Here is a 20,521-nt window from a genome sequence, read left to right as displayed (position 1 = left end):
AAAGCTCTGTCTAACAGACCCTGTAAAGGAAAACACTGTTATTGTACAGAGAAAATGTCATGATAGCGCTACTTGGGTCTAAAGTCCATAAAATGAAATCTCTTGCTGCTGTCTTGTCTCTTGGTGCGAGATCAATTGTTCTCCATCACCTGCAGGATTTATGCTGATCCATGTGCCTCCTGTCCCGGTTCTGGGACTTCAGTCGTCTGTAGTTTTACTTCCTGCTCCTGGCTTTAATTTTAAAGTCACTCAGCCCAACTTCCTACTTAGTTTCTTTAGCTGCTTTCACCTTGTTTACCCTGATTGTTTTCACCCGTGCCCCCGTGTATTTATACCCAGCTCTCCCCACTGATCCCCGCCAGATTGTCTCTCCTTTACTCCTCCCTGAACCGTGAAGATTTCTATGGACAGTTAATGGTTTTGGACATTGTTCTTCCCATGGTGTGTACTCCCCCAGTGCAGAGCCTGATCCCCATGTTTGGACTATCTCTTACCTTTTGGTCTGAGGTTTGGTTTCCTGTTTGTTTCATACTGCTTCAGTATTTAGATTTAGTCTTTTGTTATTCCCGCCTGTTTGGTCCCGATTTTGGGTTTGGTTATTTATTTGTCCCCTTCTGTCAGTCTGCATTTTGTGCTTAGTTTGTTCATTTGTTTTTCCCTTTTTGCTTAAGCTTAGTTACTTAGTTAGTTCCCTTGCTTCCCTAGAACAGTTATAATATATTATATTTAGTTAATCTTCCATTCCAAGTGTGTTTAAGTTCATGTTCTGTTTTACTTTGTTTAGTTATTACTACGTGTGTTTTTCCTGCCCTCATGGAGTGATATTCAGTTTTTTGACTTATTGTTAATAAAGAACCCTCATTTACTGTAAAACCTCCCCACGCTTTCTCTTCTTTTTGTTCCTATAATAAAATTAAGTGAGGTAACATTGAGCAAGGTAAGTCCAAGTGGACAGTCCACACTGCCAAAAAAGTCTGTCTTACATATGGATGATCCATGTGGACTGACTGGCAACATTATGTGGAGATGAGTCACCATGAATGACAAACTGACTTTTGGAGCAATTTTTTGAGGGATTTTAGCAGAAAATGTACTGTAGCAAGAAAAGTATTTGAACTTTAAAAACGATCTGGTTTTCTCTATTAACTGGTCATAAATATCATGAGAGTGACGTTGAACAATAACAAAGGGAGAAATGGATGATCCCTGGGTGGATTATGTCAAAGCAGGGCAGTGTGAATTGAACTACATTCTATAGATGTATAGATATATTAGTATAGTATATTCCTTTTTGTAGGTGTGTCTTTCCCAGATAGTAATTATTCTGCTTTAAATCCCAAACTCTCCCATAGCCTTAGTGCATTTACAACACTTACATTTACATTTAGTCATTTGGCAGACGCTTTTATCCAAAGTGACCTACAAGTGAGGTACAAGGCAAGCAAAAATGTAAGTCAAGAAGAAAACATCAAAGCAAAGTCCTATCAGAAAAGTGTTCACATTTTACGAGATGCAAGTGCAAGAAAGAGCAGAAAAGTAAATGGTCTGGACTTATAGTGCTTTTCTACCTATTGGCACTCAAAGCGCTTTAAACTGCTTCTCATTCAACCATTCGCACTCACAATCACACACACACATACAACGATGGGGGAGCTGCTATGCAGCTGGCCAACCACTCTACCTTCCTGCGCCACAGTCGCCCCACTAGGGCACGTGTGTGGCCCACAGGGGCGACTGTGGCGTGTATAGGAAGATGCAGAAGAGCAGTTTTTTGAATATTGGGAGTGAATTTGCTGAGTGGGCAGAATTTGGTAGCTTGTTACACCATCATGGGATCATTGTGGTGAAGAGTTTTGCATGGTGTGTTCTGCGCCGTGCTGGGAGCACCAGACGTCGTTTGTTGGCAGACCGCAGTGGGCGGGAAGGATTGTAGACTTGAATGAGTGAGTTGAGGTAAGCAGGAGCTGTTGAGTTAACCACCCTATAAGCAAGAGACGGAGCTTTGAAACTGATGCGAGCAGCTACAGGAAGCCAGTGCAGAGATCTGAAGAGTGGTGTGACATGGGTCCTTTTTGGCTTATATCGGTAACCCCATTAACAAAGCATTGCAGGAATCAAGACGAGATATGACTAGGACCTGTAAGTAGACTTGTATGAAGACTTTCAGTCAGGATTTAGAGTTCATCATAGTACAGAAACAGCACTGGTAAAAGTCACCAACGATCTTCTCATGGCCTCAGATAATGGACTCGTCTCTATACTTGTTCTATTAGATCTTAGTGCTGCATTCGATACCATTGGTCACATTTTATTGCAGAGACTGGAACATGAAATTGGAATTACAGGAACTGCACTAGGTTGGTTTAAATCTTATCCGTCTGATAGATTTCAATTTGTTCATGTTAATGATGAATCCTCCATGCACACAAAGGTTAGCTATGGAGTTTCACAAGGCTCTGTGATAGGACCAATACTTTTTACTTTATATATGTCTCCCTTAGGCAACATTATTAGAAAACACTCCATAAATTTCCACTGCTATGCTGATGATACCCAGCTATATTTATCTATGGAACCAGATGAGAATAATCAGTTAATAAAGCTTCAAGCCTACAAGACATAAAGGCCTGGATGTCCCACAATTTTTTACTTCTAAACTCAGAAAAAACTGAAGTCATAGTATTTGGGCCCAAAAATCTCAGCGATATGATGTCCAACCATATTGTTACACTAGATGGCATAAGTCTGGCCTCCAGTACTACTGCAAAGAACCTTGGAGTTATTTTTGACCAGGATTTGTCCTTTAACTCACATATAAAACAAATCTCTAGAACAGCCTTATTCCACCTACGGAATGTTGCCAAAATTAGGAGCATCCTGTCTCAAAGTGATGCAGAAAAACTGGTCCATGCATTTGTTACCTCTAGGTTGGACTACTGTAATTCCCTACTTTCAGGCTGCCCCAGTAACTAAAGAGCGTGCAATTAATCCAAAATGCTGCAGCAAGAGTGCTGACTGGAACTAGCAAGAGAGATCATATTTCACCTTCACTAGCTACTATCCATTGGCTTCCCAATAACTCTAGAATGGAATTTAAACCCCCCTATGCACTGAGCTCCTTTCCTCCTCTTGACCATCTCTCCTCTCCTCTCACCCCGCAATTGTCACCACTTTATGTCATTAACTCTGTGTGTTTTTACCTGTAGTTGTATTTGTCCTTCTCTGTCCCCCTCTCTCTGTCCCTTTCTGCAGGTGTCCCCGGCTTTGAAGCTGTGTGTCTTCCAGCGTGCAGTCACTGGTCCTACCAACCTGCCCGATGTTTTGTTGTTGCTTTTTGTTGCTCTGTTCTTTTCTCTCTTCACTTTCCACTCACCCCAACTGGTCAAGGCAGATGGCCGTCCACCCTGAGCCTGGTTCTGCTGGAGGTTTCTTCCGTTAAAGGGAGTTTTTCCTCTCAACTGTTGCCTATGGCTTGCTCGAGGGGGAATTGTTGGATTCTCTTTATACATCTTTATAATCTTAATTTTACTCTATAAAGTGCCCTGAGATGACTTTGTTGTGAATTGGCGCTAAATAAATAAAGTTGAATTGAATTGAATTGTACAATGAGTTGGGTTGTATATTCCGTGAGGTAGAGTCTGATCTTTCTGATGTTGTAAAGGGCAAATCTGCATGCTCTAGAGACTGAGGAGATGTGGTCCTTAAAGCTTAGTTGGTTGTCAATGATGACCCCCAGATTTCTGGCCGACTTAGTGGGAACAATCACTGTAGCTGCAATGTTGACACTGATGTTGTGTTGCAATGAAGGTCTGGCTGGGAAGACAAAGAGTTCGGTCTTGGAGAGGTTGAGCTGAAGATGTCTCTCTGTCATCCAGGCAGAGTTGCGTGATGAGACAGTGGAGTCAGGTGGAAAGGACAGGAAGAGCTGTGTGTCATCAACATAGCGGTGATAGGAAAGACCATGTGAGTAAATGATAGAACCCAGGAATGCAGTATAGATGGGAAAAAAAGAAGACCAAGAACTGAACTCTGCGGCACACCGGTAGACAGGATATGAGAGTGAAAAACATGCCCCCGCCAGGATACAAAGGCTGTCAAAGGCTGAAGATAGATCAAGTAGGATTAAGACAGAAGACTGACCTGTGGCTTTTGCAGCTCAAAGAGATTCCACGCCAGTCAGGAGTGCCGTTTCTGTGGAGTGACCCCTCTTGAGGCCAGACTGGCTGACCTCAAGGAAGTTGTTCTTAGAAAGAAAGTCTGAGAGTTGATTGAAGACTGCTTGTTCCATTGTCTTGGCCAGAAACAGAAGAAGGGAGACATTCCAGTAATTCTCCACAAGGGAGTGATCAAGAGAAGGCTTGCGCAGTGGGGTAATCTGGGCCTGCTTGAATGAGGTCGGAAAAGGGCCTGTTGTGAGAGATGTGTTGATGACTTGTGTAATAACAGGCATTATTGCAGGTGCAACTGCTTGAAGGATAGTGAAAGAGATCGGATCCAGAGAGCAGGTGGTCCAATGGTTAGAGAGGAGGAGGGTGGATATGTCGTCCTCAGTCAGAGTTGAAAATGATGAGAGCAATGCAGTGTTGGAAGAAGTTAGACGGATGTCTCTCACTGCTGACGACTTTGCCGACTTCTTTACTAAGAAGGTGGCAGCAGTGAGACAGGTAGATGGCAGAAGTGGGTAGATGAGTGATTTATAAGTGGAGAACAGCTTTCTGGTGTCTGAGGTGTTGCTGAGCTTCTCCTGGTAGTATTCAAGGTAGTGACTGCACTACAAACCTACTCCAATGTCTGAGCTGCTTCCACAGCGTGACACAGCCAGGGACAGTTTGATGTGTCTGTCTGCTAAATTACATGTCTTCACTAGGCTACTCTGTCAGCATACTAATACAGCCAGAGTTAAAGAGGGGAGGTGCTAGAGAAAGAAAGCAATATCAAGTGTGTTTGTGTTGGCCTTCCTATGCCTGGGGATGAATACTTTATGTACTGTGTCTTGTCACTGTGGTCACTGTAGACAATAGAATGTCTCCAGAATGAGACAGAATTATGGTTGTATGTTTGGTGTCAACATGAGTGGGAACACCTCTCAAAATAACTGGCTAAAAGCAAATGAGGTTTGTCAAGGATGCCTAGATAGTCCTAATTTTGGCAATATTCCATAGGTGGAAGAAGGCTGTTCTAGAGATTTGTTTTATATGTGAGTTAGGATAAATCCTATTCAAAAATAACTCTGAAGTTCCTTGCAGTAGTACTGAGGGCCAGAGTTATGCTATCTAGAGGAACAATATGGTTGGACATCATATTTCTGAGATTTTTAGGCCCAAATATTATGACTTCAGAGTTTAGAAGTAAGAAATTGTAGGACACTCAGGCCAAGTTTAATTGTTTTATTTTTTTCATCTGGTTCCGTAAATAGATATAGTGTCATCAGCACAGCAATGGAATTTTATGGAGTGTTTTCTAATAATGTAAATGGTTTGCAATTATATAGCGCTTTTCAACCTATTGGCACTCAAAGCGCTTTACACTCCTTCTCATTCACCCATTCACACTCACAATCACACACACTCATACACCGATGGGGGAGCTGCTATGCAGCTGGCCAACACTCACTGGGAAAAAAAAACTGGGAGCAACTAAGTTGGGGTTCAGCGTCTCGCTCAAGGACACTTCGACATGTGACCAGAGGAGCCGGGGATTGAACCAACAACTGTGAGATTGGTGGACAACCGCGCTACCTTCCTGCGCCACAGTCGCCCAATGTGCCATGAATAAATTGGAATCTATCTAATGGATAAGATTTAAACTGACCTAGTGCAGTTCCTTTAATCCCAAATTAATGTTCCGATTTCTGCAATAAAACATTGCGATCAGTGGTGTCAAATGCAGCACTAAGATCTAACAGCAGTTTATGAAAGTTTGTATTTTCTGCAGCTTGTAGTAGAGTTTGTTGTTACTTATACCTTGTCTCATTTTTTTGTTAGTATCTCTCTTACCTTTTTAGTGATCTTTTTGTTCTAAATGATCTAGCATATTTATCTTCATCCTAACTTTTGTAGCGAGTTGTTTTCTTTTCTAATTGTTTGTCAAATCATTAACCTTCTACCTTTGTAGAGAATGTTTTCTGTTTTGTTTTCCTCATTTCATATGCTGCGTTTCTCTCACTAAGTGAGTTTATTCGATAGATTCATGGTTCCATAGGTGAATAACTTTCAAACATTTCTTACAATAACAGTTCTATTGTAACAGGTAGGCACCTTCTTAAAAGTTGAACTCACTGACTTTCTTTCTAAAATGGAAGGTTTTGGACTTCAAATAGCGACCTTTTATAAACATTAAAGATTTTGGAAAACTCAACTTGTTCTCTCATGCCCTGTTCCAGGCATTTGGCCAGGCCTACTCCACCCAGCGTAAGGTGGCAGAGGATGGGGAGACTAACGAGGAGATGCTGCTGCAGGAGTCTGCCAGCAAGGAAGCCTACTACATGGGCCGCCTGCTGGATCTCCAATCAGAGCTGAAGCAAACCCATGCCACCGCCTCCAACGCCCAGGCAGACAGCAAGCATCTTAGCAGTCTGCTGCAGGAGCTCAGGGAGGTACAGCACAGTGCCTCAGCTTAGAGATATCATATCTGCAAAAGCCAGCTGCCCATGTGCAATGGTTTCACTTTTGGAATTTTAATTTTTGTCAAGAGATAGAAAGAGGTATAAATTTTTAGCTGACCACATGGTTTCCTATAGAAATTATTGTTATTAAGGTTTTTTGTTATTGTATTTATGATTCTGCCATGTAAAACATAGTCACTTTCAAAGCAGTGCATCTCCAGCTCTCTTTCTGAACTGTCTCAGCAGAGTAATGAGATGTTGGAGCTCCAGTGCAGCCGGATGAGAGAGGAGATCAGAGAATACAAGTTTCGAGAGTCGCGGGTACTCCAGGACTACACTGAGCTGGAGGAAGAGAACATCTCTCTCCAGAAACTGGTGTCAACACTGAAACAAAATCAGGTACCACTGATGCAGAAAAAAATTATTTATTGAACAATCTCCACTGATAGCAAAACCAAAACAGTATATCTTTAGGGCTAAAACTAAAGGACATGTGTTGTAATGATTATTAATTATAAAAAAAGAAATATTCTGAAGGTTCTTAAAAAGATCATACAAAGAGAGATACAGGGAACAAGCCAACCACAGAAGTAAAGACAGCACATTGTCCAAAAAAAGCAGTTTTGAGACGAGTTTTCTTATCTGTAATACAGAGATGAATTAAATAAATATTCTCAATATAGTTTTATTCCCTTTTGATAAGACTTTGGCTTCAACAAGAGATGGTTAATTGTGCTTTCAGTGGACAACATTGCATGTATACATGTTAATGTTTTATACGAAAAACATTTTTGAGCTTCTTCTAACATCTTGCTAAATATTTTATTGATACTTTTAAACTTAAAATCAAATAAAATACTTTAGTGAACCTAATCCTCCTCCATACTTAACCTTACTAGAACTATATGAGTGATGCACAAGATCTACTGGCCCATCACTTGATTTGATCCTTTTTCTCTGTCTGTGCCTCTACCCTTGGTTCAGGTGGAATACGAAGGTCTGAAGCATGAGATCAAGGTCCTGGAGGAGGAGACAGAGCTTCTCAACAGCCAGTTGCAGGATGCTCTGCGTTTGAAGGACATCTCAGATGCCCAGCTTGATGAGGCCCTTCAGTCTCTGAAGAGTGAGCGTGAGCAGAAGAACCACCTGCGCAGGGAGCTGGTGCACCACCTCAGCATGTGTGATGTGGTCTACACCGGCAGTGCCCATCTCATATTCAGCTCTGCCCCACCCAGTGGCACCACCACCCCAACGGCACTGCTTTCCCCAAATGCTGAAGAGCCAGCAAGGTGGATAATGCATAAATGAAATCAATGTGACAAATTAAAAGAAGTTGTTATGTCGATGTTTTTAGTGATCACAAGTAAGCCTTACCGGAAAACAATCAACCATGTATCCAACAAAATCCAACTATATCCCACTTCTCTGGTTGGCTACAAAGGTTTTGGAGCACATTGTAGATAGTTGAGTTCACAATGCACCAGAATCTGGGTTTTATATCTTTGTGAGGTTACAGAATTCTTAAGGTTTTGGAACAATATTGAGCTAATTAACACATGTTTCTCTGCTTTTAATGACTAATAAATTAATCAAATTCCATGGGAAGACCCAAAACAACGGATAACGATGAAACTGTATTGTATGGCAAAGACGAATACGTATAATACATCAGGATTTGTTTACTTTTTTACTAGGTATTAAATCCAGTGTTCAGACTCAATGCATCAATGAATGTATTGGAATTCTTTTGACAAGATACTAAGCCTTTATACATACTTCAGCTAGTAGTAGAAGCTGAAAGCAAATGGAAGTGTTAGCAGCTAATATTTGGCAGATCTTTGAAAGCCTTTCTCTCATTGGCTTTCTGTTGCATGGAGGTGCCCTCTCATTCTCCATAGAGAGGGTCTCTCCTTGCAGGTAGTGGCCCTAAAGCATGCTGGCTCAATAAGAATTTTCCAAGCTGTGCCCAACTGGACCCCATGGGTCAAGGCCCAGCTACCAGACATCTCCCCCTCCGCAGGTCTGGCTCCAGGAAGGTGACTTGGTTTCCCTAATCTAGGCAAGGTGAGGCAGTTTTAAAATGACTGTTCCATCAAAATTCTTTGAATTGCTCTTTGTCTGCTCCCTCCCTTGCAACACAGCAACACAGCTCTCAGCATTATTGGGACACTCAAACCCCTCCACTGTTTTAAGGTTGAAATTCTCACGGAAATTATGTGAATTACTTTTCCTGCAAAAGATATTTTGTAATCCAGTTACAGTTAAGCTTTTATTGTTTAGTTATGAACATAAACATAAACTAACAACGTAAACATTCTTCTCTGTCTCATTCTTTAGTACTGGCCTAAATATGTTGTGTTATAGTTGTTAAAGTAGGTAGTAAGAATTTGGGAAACAGTGGGTGTTTCTTGGGTTTAAAGATCTTGTTCTCTGCTATCATCTGTCAGGTGTAATGGCCACTTTCAGGGTCGGACAGGAGCTGGGACACCCACAGGACCATTGCCTAGGGCTAATGGGGATTACAGAGGGTTGGGTCGAAAAGCTGAGGTGGTGGAAACATCAGATCTCTTCAGTGAGATGAACCTGACAGAAATCCAGAAGCTCAACCAGCAGATAATTATGGTGAGTTTTCATTTTTCTTTTTTGTCCTTTTGGCTTATCCCGTGAGTTCAGGGTCAACACAGCGGATCATTGTCCGCATGTTGAGTGTGTGTCAGTTTCTTGCCCAGTGACAATCTGACATTTAGCCAGGACCAGGGATCATACCACTGACCCTGTGGTTCGTGGACGACTGCCTTACCAACTGAGCTACAGCTGCCCCAGAGTTTACTATGGAAATCAGTCTTGGATCAGTGTAAAAATGTTATGAATTAGTTTTCTTCAGTTAGAACCTGGACTAAAAGTAATTTTTTTTTCTGAGGAGGGACTTGCAGACAAGTTAATCTAAGGTGCTGTGTTCATAATCCAGCAGCCGACAAATTGTTAGACACAGTGTTTTGTAGAAAGTTTCTTTTCTCTTGTCCATCCAGCTATATTTAAAAGTTACAGACTATATAGGTATTTGTAGAGTTTTACTTATTTTATCAGATCATGTTTCAAAACTAACTAATAGGAGAAGTAAGAATAGAACGTGGTTCTTTGTGGTAAAAAAAAAGGGTGTTCCCTGAGATGTTCCTCTATGTAAAAATGCAAAAAGAATTTGCATGTGGTTTATAAAATAATTAAAACATTCAGGGAATATGTGGGAGTCTGTGTACAGATAAGACAAGGCCAAACATCAGTGGCTTTGAACTTCAGGCAGCATTGCATTAAAAACAGATACAATTCTCTTGTGGAAAACACTGCATGACCTCAGGAACCCCTCTGAAAACCACTGTCAGGGAACACAGTTTGTTTATGGATTCACAAATGTAAACATTTGTCTTTGTACTATTTAAAATTGAATTTAAAAAAAGCATGACAATTCAGACAGTCTATGACACAGAGATTCACTCCTACACGCCTCTCTGCAGATTCATTACACCCGTCACTCTTAGAAATCTCCCAAACAAAGGGCGACTGTGGCGCAGGAAGGTGAACAGTTGAACACCATCTCACAGTTGTTGGTTCAATCCCCACCTTGTCCTTGAGCAAGACACTGAACCCCAACTTAGTTGCCCCCAATTCAACTTTCAATTCAACTTTATTTATATAGCGCCAATTCACAACAAAGTCATCTCAGGGCACTTTACAGAATAAAGTCAAGATTATAAAGATGTATAAAGAGAACCCAACAATTCCCCCTGGAGCAAGCCATAGGCAACAGTGGAGAGGAAAAACTCCCTTTAACAGAAGAAACCTCCAGCAGAACCAGCCTCAGGGTGGACGGCCATCTGCCTCGACCGGTTGGGGTGAGTGGAAAGTGAAGAAAGAAAAGAAAAGCGCAATAAAAAGCAACAACAAAACATCAGGCAGGTTGGTAGGACCAGTAGCTGCAGACTGGAAAACACACAGCTTCAAAGCCCGAGGACACCTGCAGAAAAGGACAGAGAGAGGGGAACAGAGAAGGACAAAGACAACTACGGGAGAGAACACACAGAGTTAATGACATACAGTGGTGACAATTGCGAGGTGAGAGGAGAGGAGAGAGGGTCAAGAGGAGGAAAGGGGCTCAGTGCATTGGGGGGTGGGTCCCCCAGCAGTCTAAGCCTATAGCAGTATAACTATAACTAACTATAAGCTTTGTTAAAGAGGAAGGTTTTAAGCCTAGACTTAAAAGTAGAGAGGGTGTCTGCTTCCCGAATCTGAACTGGGAGCTGGTTCCACAGTTGAGGAGCTTAACTGTTAGCTAAATAGCTAAAGGCTCTACCTCCCATTCTACCTTTGGAAATTCTGGGAACCACAAGTAGGCCTGCATTCTGAGAACAAAGTTGAAGTCTATCAGATAGATAAGATTTAAACCAACCTAGTGCAGTTCATTTAATCCCAATTTCATATTCTAGTCTCTGTAATAAAATGTTGTGATCACTGGTATCAAATGCAGCACTAAGATCTTACAGAACAAGTATAGAGATGAGTCCATTATCTGAGGCCATGAGAAGATCGTTGGTGACTTTACCAGTGCTGTTTCTGTACTATGATGAACTCTAAATCCTGACTGAAAGTCTTCATACAAATTATTCCTATGAAGGTGATCACATAATTGTTTTGCAACTACTTTTTCAATGATTTTAGAAATAAAGGGGAGATTAGATTTGGTCTGTAATTGGCTAAGACACCTGGTTTAAGACAGGGTTTTTTAAGTAGTGGTTTAATTACAGCTACCTTATAGGCCTGTGGTACATAGCCTGTTTCTAAAGATAGATTGATGATATCTAATTTGAACATATCTATTAAGGGTAAAGCTTCCTTGAGCAGCTTAGTTGGAATAGGGTCTAGCAGACAGGTTGTTGGTTTAGATGAGGTAATAATTGAAGTTAGCTCAGAGAGATCTATGGGTAAAAAGCAGTCTAACAGGGAGTGGGGCCTTATCCATGATTCTAGCACTGTTGAACATGAAGATCTATCTGTAATTTTTGGGGGGAGGATCTGGTGAATTCTTTCTCTAATAGCTACAATTTTATTTATAAAGAAAGTCATGTCTAACTGCTGCATAGTCCATTATTGTAAATTCAAATGTTATTAAAAAATGGTCAGACAGAAGAGAGTTGTGAGGAAATATTATTAAATTATCCGCTTCAATTCCATACGTAAGGACAAGGTCTAACGTGTGACTAAAACAGTGAGTGGGTTTATTTACATTTTGGGAAAAACCAATTGAATCTAATAATGGATTAAATGCAATGTTGTTACTGTCAGCATCTACATGAATGTTAAAGTCACCCACTATAATGACTTTATCTGTACTAAGCACTAAATGAGATAGAAAACCAGAAAATTCAATCAAAAACTCTGAATAAGGGACTGGAGGACGGTACACGATAACAAATAATAGTGGTTTTTGAGTTTTCCAGTTTGCGTGTGAAAGGCTAAGAGTAAGGCTCTCAAATGAGTTATAACTATGTTTAGGTCTAGGAATTATTGATAAGCTACAATGGAAGATTGCTGCAACTCCTCCACCTCGGCCTGTGTGTCTAGGAACATAATATGATATATGACTTGGGGGGGTTGACTCATTTAAACTGACATATTCTTCCTGCTGCAACCAAGTTTCAGTGAGACAAAATAAATCGAATTGATAATCGCTTATTAAGTCATTTACTAACAGAGATTTAGAAGAGAGAGATCTGATATTTAATAATCCACATTTAATAGTTTTGGGGTTTTGTTCTGTAAGAGGAGTAGTCTTAACTTTTATTAGGTTATTATGATTAACTCCTCTTGTTGTCATATTTACTTTATGTAATTTAGGTCGGGGAACAGACACAGTCTCTATAGGTATGTGGGAGTTGTGGGGGGGTGACGGTTGTAAGGACACTGCAGAGAGGCGTGTAGGACTGGATCTCTGCATCCTAGGCTCAACTCTGGATTGTCATACTTTTGGTTGTCTAATAAAACCAGCCATATTTCTGGATAAGAAAGCTGCACCATCTAAAGTAGGATGGATGCCATCTCTCCTAATCAGCCTAGGTTTTCCCCAAAAACGTTTCCAATTGTCTATGTAGCCCACATCGTTTGCTGGACACCACCTAGACAGCCAGCGGTTGAATGACGACATGCGGGTGTACATGTCGTCACTGGTCAGATTTGGCAGGGGCCCAGAGAAAACTATGGAGTCCGACATTGTTTTGGCAAAGTTACACACTGACTCAACATTCATTTTAGTGACCTCCGATATCTTTAGCCAGGAGTTTCAAATATGATTCAACGTCGCCCGCTCTGGCCCCAGGAAGGCATTTTACTACGACCGCTGGAGTCTCTAACTTCACGTTTCTGACTATAGAGCTGCCAATTACCAGAGTTGGTTTCTCAACTTTTGTTTTTTGTTGGTCGCTGAGTGGGGAAAATCGATTAGAAACGTGAACCGACTGGTGGTGAACCTCGGGCGTCTGTTTAGCATTAGATCTCTTACGAACCGTCACCCTGCCGGACTGGCTTCTCAGCTGCTCGGGAACTGCCGGGGGACAGCTAGCAGGGGCTACGCTAGGTCGGCCCGCACCAGCTACCGGGGCCTGACTAGCTGAGTTGTTTTCCATGGTGCGGAGCCGTGCTTCCAATTCCGTGAGCCTCGCATCCAAAGCTGCAAAAACCTTACACTTATTACATAAACCATTATCACTAAAGGAGGCAGAGGAAAACTGAACATGAGACACACCGAGCAAGTGAGAGAAGGAGAAACAGAGGGAGACAGAGAAGCCATTGCTAATGGATAACTGCTAAGCTAACGAAGCTAATATAAGTGAAATGTGGAATTTGTAAACTTTAGCTGGTTATGTTTTGCAAAAGCAGGTGCTTGTGTAATACAAGCGTATGTTACGACTCAAATATTAATTTTTGTGTGAAGAAATCACCTATTTTAGTAAAAATAAGAGCTACAATTAATCAGTAAACAGTCCTTCAGTAGAAACTCAAGAGTGTGCAGAAACAGGAAGTGATGCAATATGCTTACCGCACGAATGACTCTGAAATGAATCTGAAATTCAAAAGTTTAATTTACTAACGCTGCGTACTCTCTGTGTATGCTGTGTACCCCCACAGTGAATGTTGGCCAGCTGCATAGCAGCTCCCCTATCGGTGTATGAGTGTGTGTGTGATTGTGAGTGTGAATGGGTGAATAAGAAGCAGTGTAAAGCACTTTGAGTGCCAATATGTAGAAAAGCTCTATATAAGTGCAGAACATTTACCATTTACCATCCTGTGTCTGTTACCCAGTCACCAAAACTATTTAAATCAAAAATGAGGAGTTAATCATTAAAACTTATAAAATTAAAGCCTAATTAACTAATAAGTAATAATCAATTTTATTTATTTTGTCTTACTGAAACTTAGCAGCAGCAGAGAGAATTATTTCTAATTAGAATTTCAGGCTTACTGGTTTTCAGGCGACAACGAGCGGAGCCCAAGAGGAGTGTGTGGCAGAGTGTGGTTGAATTAAACAGAGGCAGATTAACTGACAGATGGATATGGGTAACCAAGATGGCATCAGAGCAAGATGGCCACGCCCAGTGTGTACTCCATATGCCTGTTTATATGGGAAACAACATAAGAAGCAATACTCAAGCTTCAAAGCTTGCGTTGAGCAAAAAGGGCTTTGCTTTGGAGATTGTGCCATGTGATTAATGACAGACGAGGCCTCGCCTTGTACTATACTCATACAGTGCCTTTTTTGAAATGGAGCCACTGAAAAGTAAAAGGACGTCTCCTTTTTACGAATAAACAGCAAGTAATGCTGAGTCAGTTGACTCAGTTGACTCAACTGACTGTTATAAGTTTAGACTGTTCCCCAATCAGTGATAATGTTTGTCTGTACCTCAACAGATGCAAATCAAAATTGTGGGTTTATGAGAAGGAGATATGAAACAAATAAAAGTATAGTATGTGCATATAAATAACTAACATATAATCAAATATAAATAATGTATATTGGATTTACAGTTGTTACGTTCAGTTTTTTCACACAAATTACTTAAAGGGTGATAAAACTCCTCCTCACCTAAGTTACACATGTATTTGTCACCACAACATTTTTGCAGAATTATAAAATGTAGCTATTCTTCAAAGAATACTATGTTTTTCAAATTTTTGAATCACTATGTTTCTATAAGATCTACAGACATTCCTCCAACAGATGGTGTAAAAGAGGTCATTCAAATGTTTCACACAACATTGAACCATTTTCAGAATCAATTGCTTCAACTCTATCAAAGCTACAGAAACTCTCTATTCTCACTACTGCAAACATGAGAGCTTATGTAGGCAATACCTTTTTTTAATTAAGCTTTATTAATAAAAAAATATTATCGAAAGGGTTCGCCACAGTTAATCATGTGCCTCCATCTAACCCTGTCCTCCGCATCCTCTTCTCTCACACCAACTAACTTCATGTCCTCTCTCACTACATCTATAAATCTGCTTTTTCATCTTCCTCTAGACCTCCTGCCTGGCAGCTCCAGCTTCAGCATCTGTCTACCGATACATTCACAATCTCTCCTCTGAACATCTGCAAAACTCCTTCAATCTGGGCTCTCTGACTTTATCTCCAAAACATACAACATGAGTTACTTACTGATCCTATCCATCCAATTTACTCCCAAAGAGAACCTCAACATCTTAAGCTCTGCTACCTCCAGCTCTGCCTCCTGTCTTTTCTTCAGTGCCACTGTCTCTAAGCCGAACAACATTGCTGGTCTCACCACCGTCTTGAACACCTTTCCTTTCATTCTCGCTGATACTATCACACAACCCACCTGACCCACCGTTCTAACCTGCCTGCACTCGCCTCTTCACCTCTTTTTCCACACTCTCCGTTGCTCTGAACTGTTAACCCTAAGTACTTTTAAAGTACTGCCCCTTCTTGACCTCTGCACCCTGTAATCTCACCGTTCACACAGATGTATTCTGTCTTCCTGCGGCTAACCTTCATTCCTCAGCTTTCCAGAGCAGACCTCACTAGATTTCCCTCACCTCACTAGATTTTCATCCACCTGCTCCCTGTGATCTGTAAACATTACAGTCCATGAAGATTCCTTTCTAACCTCATATGTCAAGCCTTTCCATCACCACAACAAACAAGAGGATCGGAGTAGATTCTTGATGGAGACCCACCTGCACCTTTAAACTCATTCTTCCAGTGGTTTAGACAGGGCTTCATATATTCATATAGAATTTACCAAGTAACAATAAGTTATTAATAACAAGGAACAGGTTTTTATCAGTAACACAAATACAAAATTTCACTATTTTTAAACTAAGGAATGGTATAATAATTCATTTTATTTGTAGCCAGCTTTGCATGCCTCATGATCCGACACACTTGTTCACTTCCTGCCCCAGATTATTATTTTTTTCTCCTTTTCTCCACTTCCTGTCCCCAGTTTCCCCAGTCATCACCGCTCTCAATTGCTTTCACCTGTTCCCCTGCCCTTTTTAAAATCAGCTCTCCTCTTGGTTCAGTGTTGGATCATTGTCTTTGACTGACACAGTCACCTATGTCACACTGCTCTCGAGTTTACCCATCGCATGGTTTTTTGGACTCCCTGACTCTTGTTCCTGTGGACTTCTGCAATCGAGTTCTTGGTTTGAGGTTTGCTTTTGGGTTTGCACTCTGTCAGTCTTTCCCTGTGTGTGGGTTTTGTCAGGTGTATGTATGACTTGTTTTTATAGTCTTAGGAGCATCCTGTCTCAAAGTGATGCCGAAAAACTGGTCCATGCATTTGTTACTTCTAGGTTGGACTACTGTAATTCCCTATTTTCAGGATACCCCAGTAACTCCCTAAAGAGCCTGCAATTAATCCAAAATGCTGCAGCAAGAGTGCTGACTGGAACTAGCAAGAGAGATCATATTTCACCTTCACTAGCTTCTCTCCATTGGCTTCCCAATAAATCTAGAATAGAATTTAAAACCCTGCTTCTTACAAATAAAGCTCTGAACAGTCAGGCTCCATCATATATAGACCTCATAGCACCATATCATCCCAGTAGACCACTTCAATCTCAGAATGCAGGCCTACTTATGCTTCCCAGAATTTCCAAAGAGAAATGGGAGGTAGAGCCTTTAGCTATCAAGCTCCTCTCTTGTGGAACCAGCTCCCAGTTCAAATTCGGGAAGCAGACACCCTATCTACTTTTAAGTCTAGGCTTAAAACCTTCCTCTTTAATAAAGCATATAGTTAGTTATAGTTATGCTGCTATAGGCTTAGACTGCTGGGGGACCCACCCCCCCCGATGCACTGAGCTCCTTTTCCTCCTCCTCCTCATCTCTCCTCTCACCCCGCAATTGTCACCACTGTATGTCATTAACTCTGTGTGTTCTCTCCCGTAGTTGTCTTTGTCCTTCTCTGTCCCCCTCTGTCTGTCCCTTTCTGCAGGTGTCCCCAGCTTTGAAACTGTGTGTCTTCCAGCGTGTAGCTACTGGTCCTACCAATCTGCCCGATGTTTTGTTGTTGCTTTTTGTTGCTCTGTTATTTTCTCTCTTCACTTTCTACTCACCCGAACCAGTCAAGGCAAAGGGCCGTCCAACCTGAGCCTGGTTCTTCTGGAGGTTCCTTCCGTTAAAGGAAGTTTTTTCTCTCCACTGTTGCCTATGGCTTGCTCCAGGGGGAATTGTTGTTCTCTCTATACATCTTTATAATCTTGACTTTATTCTGTAAAGTGCCCTGAGATGACTTTGTTGTGAATAGGTGCTATATAAATAAAGTTGAATTGAATTGTTACCCCTAGAAAAGATTAAAAATATTTTGACCATAGGGACAGGTTGAACTATAGTGTGTCCTGTAATTAGCATCACAGGTGTATTCAAACTTGATGAAGTAGGGTAAAATGGCACAATTGGCCATGGAACAGAAAGTGGGAAAGATGGCCTACAAAATAAACGCTGGGAACAGAAAGTAAGGCTGGTGACCATGACAACCCAGCTTCAGAAAATTGATTCGTCTCTATACTCATCTTGTTTGAACTTAGTGATGCATTTGATATTGTTGACCACAACATTTTATTACAAAGACTGGAACATGTCATAAAGATTACAGGATCTGTACTAGGTTGGTTTAAATCTTATCTATAATTTTTTTGTTAATGATGAATCATGTTTGCACACACCAGTTTGTCATGGAGATCCACAGAGCTCTGTGTTAGGACCAATACTCCCAATATTCTCCCTTAGGCGACAATAATGGGAAACATTCCATAAACTTTCATTGCTAAGCAGATTACACCCAGCTATAGCTATCTATTAAACCAGTTTTGATGAAGCTAATGAAACTTCAAGCATGGCTACAAGACATAAAGGCTTAGATGTACTCTAATTTCCTACTTCTAAATTCAGACAAAACTGAAGTTTTTGTATTTGGGCTGAAAAATCTGAGAAATTTGCTTTCTAACCATATAGTTTCTTAGATGGCATAAGGAAATAGCTACTACTGTGAGCAACTTTGTAGTTATTTAAAATGTCTTTTAAATTTCAGCCCTTTTCCACCTGTGGACTATCGCCAAAGTTAGGAGCATTCTGTCTCAAAGTGATGCTAACAAACTAGTTTATCCATTTGTTACTTCTAAAATGGACTGTAATTCCCTTCCATTGGGATGCACCAGTAAATCGTTAAAAAACATTTAATTAACGCAAAATGGTACAGCAAGAGTAATTGAAATTAGTGAGAGAGATCCCATTTCTCCCTCTTTAACATCTCTCCATTGGCTTCCCAAAAAATCTAGAATAGAATTTCTTGGTTCTTCTAAAGGCTTATTTCATGAGAGGGAGTTTTTCCTTTTCATTGTTGCCTAGGGTTTGCTCAAGGGGTATTTGTTGAGGTTTTCTCTACATATATAAAAAGTCTTGATTTTATGATGCAAAGTGCCTTGATGACTGTTGTAAATTGGTGCTATAAATTTAAGAAATAGGTTTCAAATGATTTGCAAATTGTGTTTTTACCTTTTTTAAGTAGTGTCTCAACTTCTCTGTAAACGGGTTTTGCAAACTTACATTTATTAGTGGCAAAAATTAAGCAGAATTCCTGAAATGACACATCTTCATTTTCATCAGCATCTCTCTGTTGGTACAGATGTAATTTATCTAGATAACAAAACTCACTTTGATCTCAGATATACTGTATCATGTCTTAGTTTTTTTCTAACTTGTTATTTCGAGCTGACTCAGTTATTACCAACATTAAACTTGTTCCAAATGACTGGAGCAAACCTGTTGACTCCTGCAGCAGATTAGAAGTGTTTCAATTACCCTGTGAACCTCTTAGATTAGCAGATATTAGTTTCAGAGGCAGAGCTACTCTTTTCTCTTTATTAAGATTATATGGGTTTTTCTGACTCAGTTTTTCTGATTCGACACCCCCACAGATTGAACGTGAGAAAGCAGAGCTGATGATCAGCTTACAGGAAACTCAGACTCAGCTCCAGCACACCCAGGCGGCTCTTACAGAGCAGCACGAAAAGACCCTCCGCCTCAGCGAGAAAGTCACTGCCCTGCGCCGCCTGCATCGAAGGGCCCAACTCACCCAGGGAGAACACAGCAGCCTCTCCTCTCAATCCAAACCTGAGGCTCTAATGGAGCTGGACAGAGGTGAGGAGGAAGCTGAAGAACAAGGAGGAACTAAGGTAAAGAGTGAGACACTGAACAAAAGTCAGGTATTTTCATACCAAACACCAGGCCTGGAGATCCTGCAGTGCAAGTATCGCGTGGCTGTGACAGAAGTAGTGGAGCTAAAGGCAGAGGTGAAAGCCCTTCGTGAAAGGCTGGTTCAGTGGGGGGAGGGAGCAGCGGAGGAGAAGCCAAGGCAGGACAATGAGCTTCAGAAGTTGGAGATGCAGGTTGCCTCTTTGGAGAAGAGCTGCAGGGAAGGCCATAAGAAGGTAACGATGGTATACTAATAATATCTGCCTGAAAAAATGGCCATTAAGAGATAAAGCATTTCTTTTTCTATCTTCTTGTCTCAGATCTCTGGCCTGGAATTGGAGTTGCAGGCAGCTCAGACAGCAGCCAGTGAAAGTCGGGGGGCATTAAACACAGCCCAGGATGAACTAGTGACACTAAGTGAGGAGCTCGCCCAGCTCTACCATCACGTCTGTTTGTGCAACAATGAGACGCCCAATCGTGTCATGCTGGACTACTACAGGTCTGATGTGTTTTTGGTCAATATTGTTCATACATTTCTCAAAGTTACTGCAGAGTCCTGGAGATAGAAGAATTGTGACAGCAAGACCCACAGCAGGTCACATGACTCATGTAGCTTCCAATAGTTTTTATATTAATTAAACTACAGTGTATATACACTGTTGGAATGGTTCTATAATTTCTCAGTGAAAACTATTTAATCGATAATTTAATTAATTAGTAATAATTATAATTCAGTAAAAACATTATTCTTGCTTTCAGTTGCTGAGTAACAATTGAAATAAATGTTATAATCTCCAGCTGATTCAACTTCTTATTTTAGAAAAATGTTTTGAAAACCCCGAACTCTGTAGTGCCACGACTGCTAGCTGCAAATGTTTGGAACTGATTGACGTTTCCATGGTCCATTAATTTTGGGAAACTGTCCTTAACGGGTCAATAGAGATATTGTCACTCTCTTCCTAAATCCACACAGTGACTGTGGCCCAATTTGACAATCAACCATCTATATTTAGTTTAAACCACACATTTTCAGTTAGATAGATCCAGAGCTCTCAGGATTATTCTGATCTGAATTTTTATTTTTATTAATGCATGTCGTATTTTCATAAAACAAAAACTGAATAGGCAATCCTCAATTGCTACCTTAGTCTTAA

General features: G+C 40.9%; 1 protein-coding gene across 7 annotated transcripts in view; it reads left to right on the top strand.

The window, feature by feature from the left end:
• LOC137098297 (protein bicaudal D homolog 1-like) overlaps window positions 1-20,521 on the top strand; it is a 59,591-nt gene that overhangs the window by 25,295 nt on the left and 13,775 nt on the right. For 5 of the 7 annotated variants that reach the window (XM_067474406.1, XM_067474401.1, XM_067474404.1 and 2 more), the window contains 6 exons: window positions 6,383-6,595; window positions 6,848-7,003; window positions 7,589-7,893; window positions 9,052-9,226; window positions 19,091-19,603; window positions 19,688-19,866. In XM_067474406.1, the coding sequence (XP_067330507.1) occupies window positions 6,383-6,595; window positions 6,848-7,003; window positions 7,589-7,893; window positions 9,052-9,226; window positions 19,091-19,603; window positions 19,688-19,866 (1,541 nt within the window). The remainder of the gene's footprint in view (window positions 1-6,382; window positions 6,596-6,847; window positions 7,004-7,588; window positions 7,894-9,051; window positions 9,227-19,090; window positions 19,604-19,687; window positions 19,867-20,521) is intronic. The other 2 variants (XM_067474403.1, XM_067474405.1) reach the window with 1 other exon arrangement.

Source organism: Channa argus, chromosome 14, assembly GCF_033026475.1.
Source record: "Channa argus isolate prfri chromosome 14, Channa argus male v1.0, whole genome shotgun sequence".
Taxonomy (NCBI): Eukaryota; Metazoa; Chordata; class Actinopteri; order Anabantiformes; family Channidae; genus Channa; species Channa argus.
The sequence above is the reverse complement of the archived record's forward strand: the minus strand, read 5'-3'. Positions and strand labels throughout refer to the sequence as shown.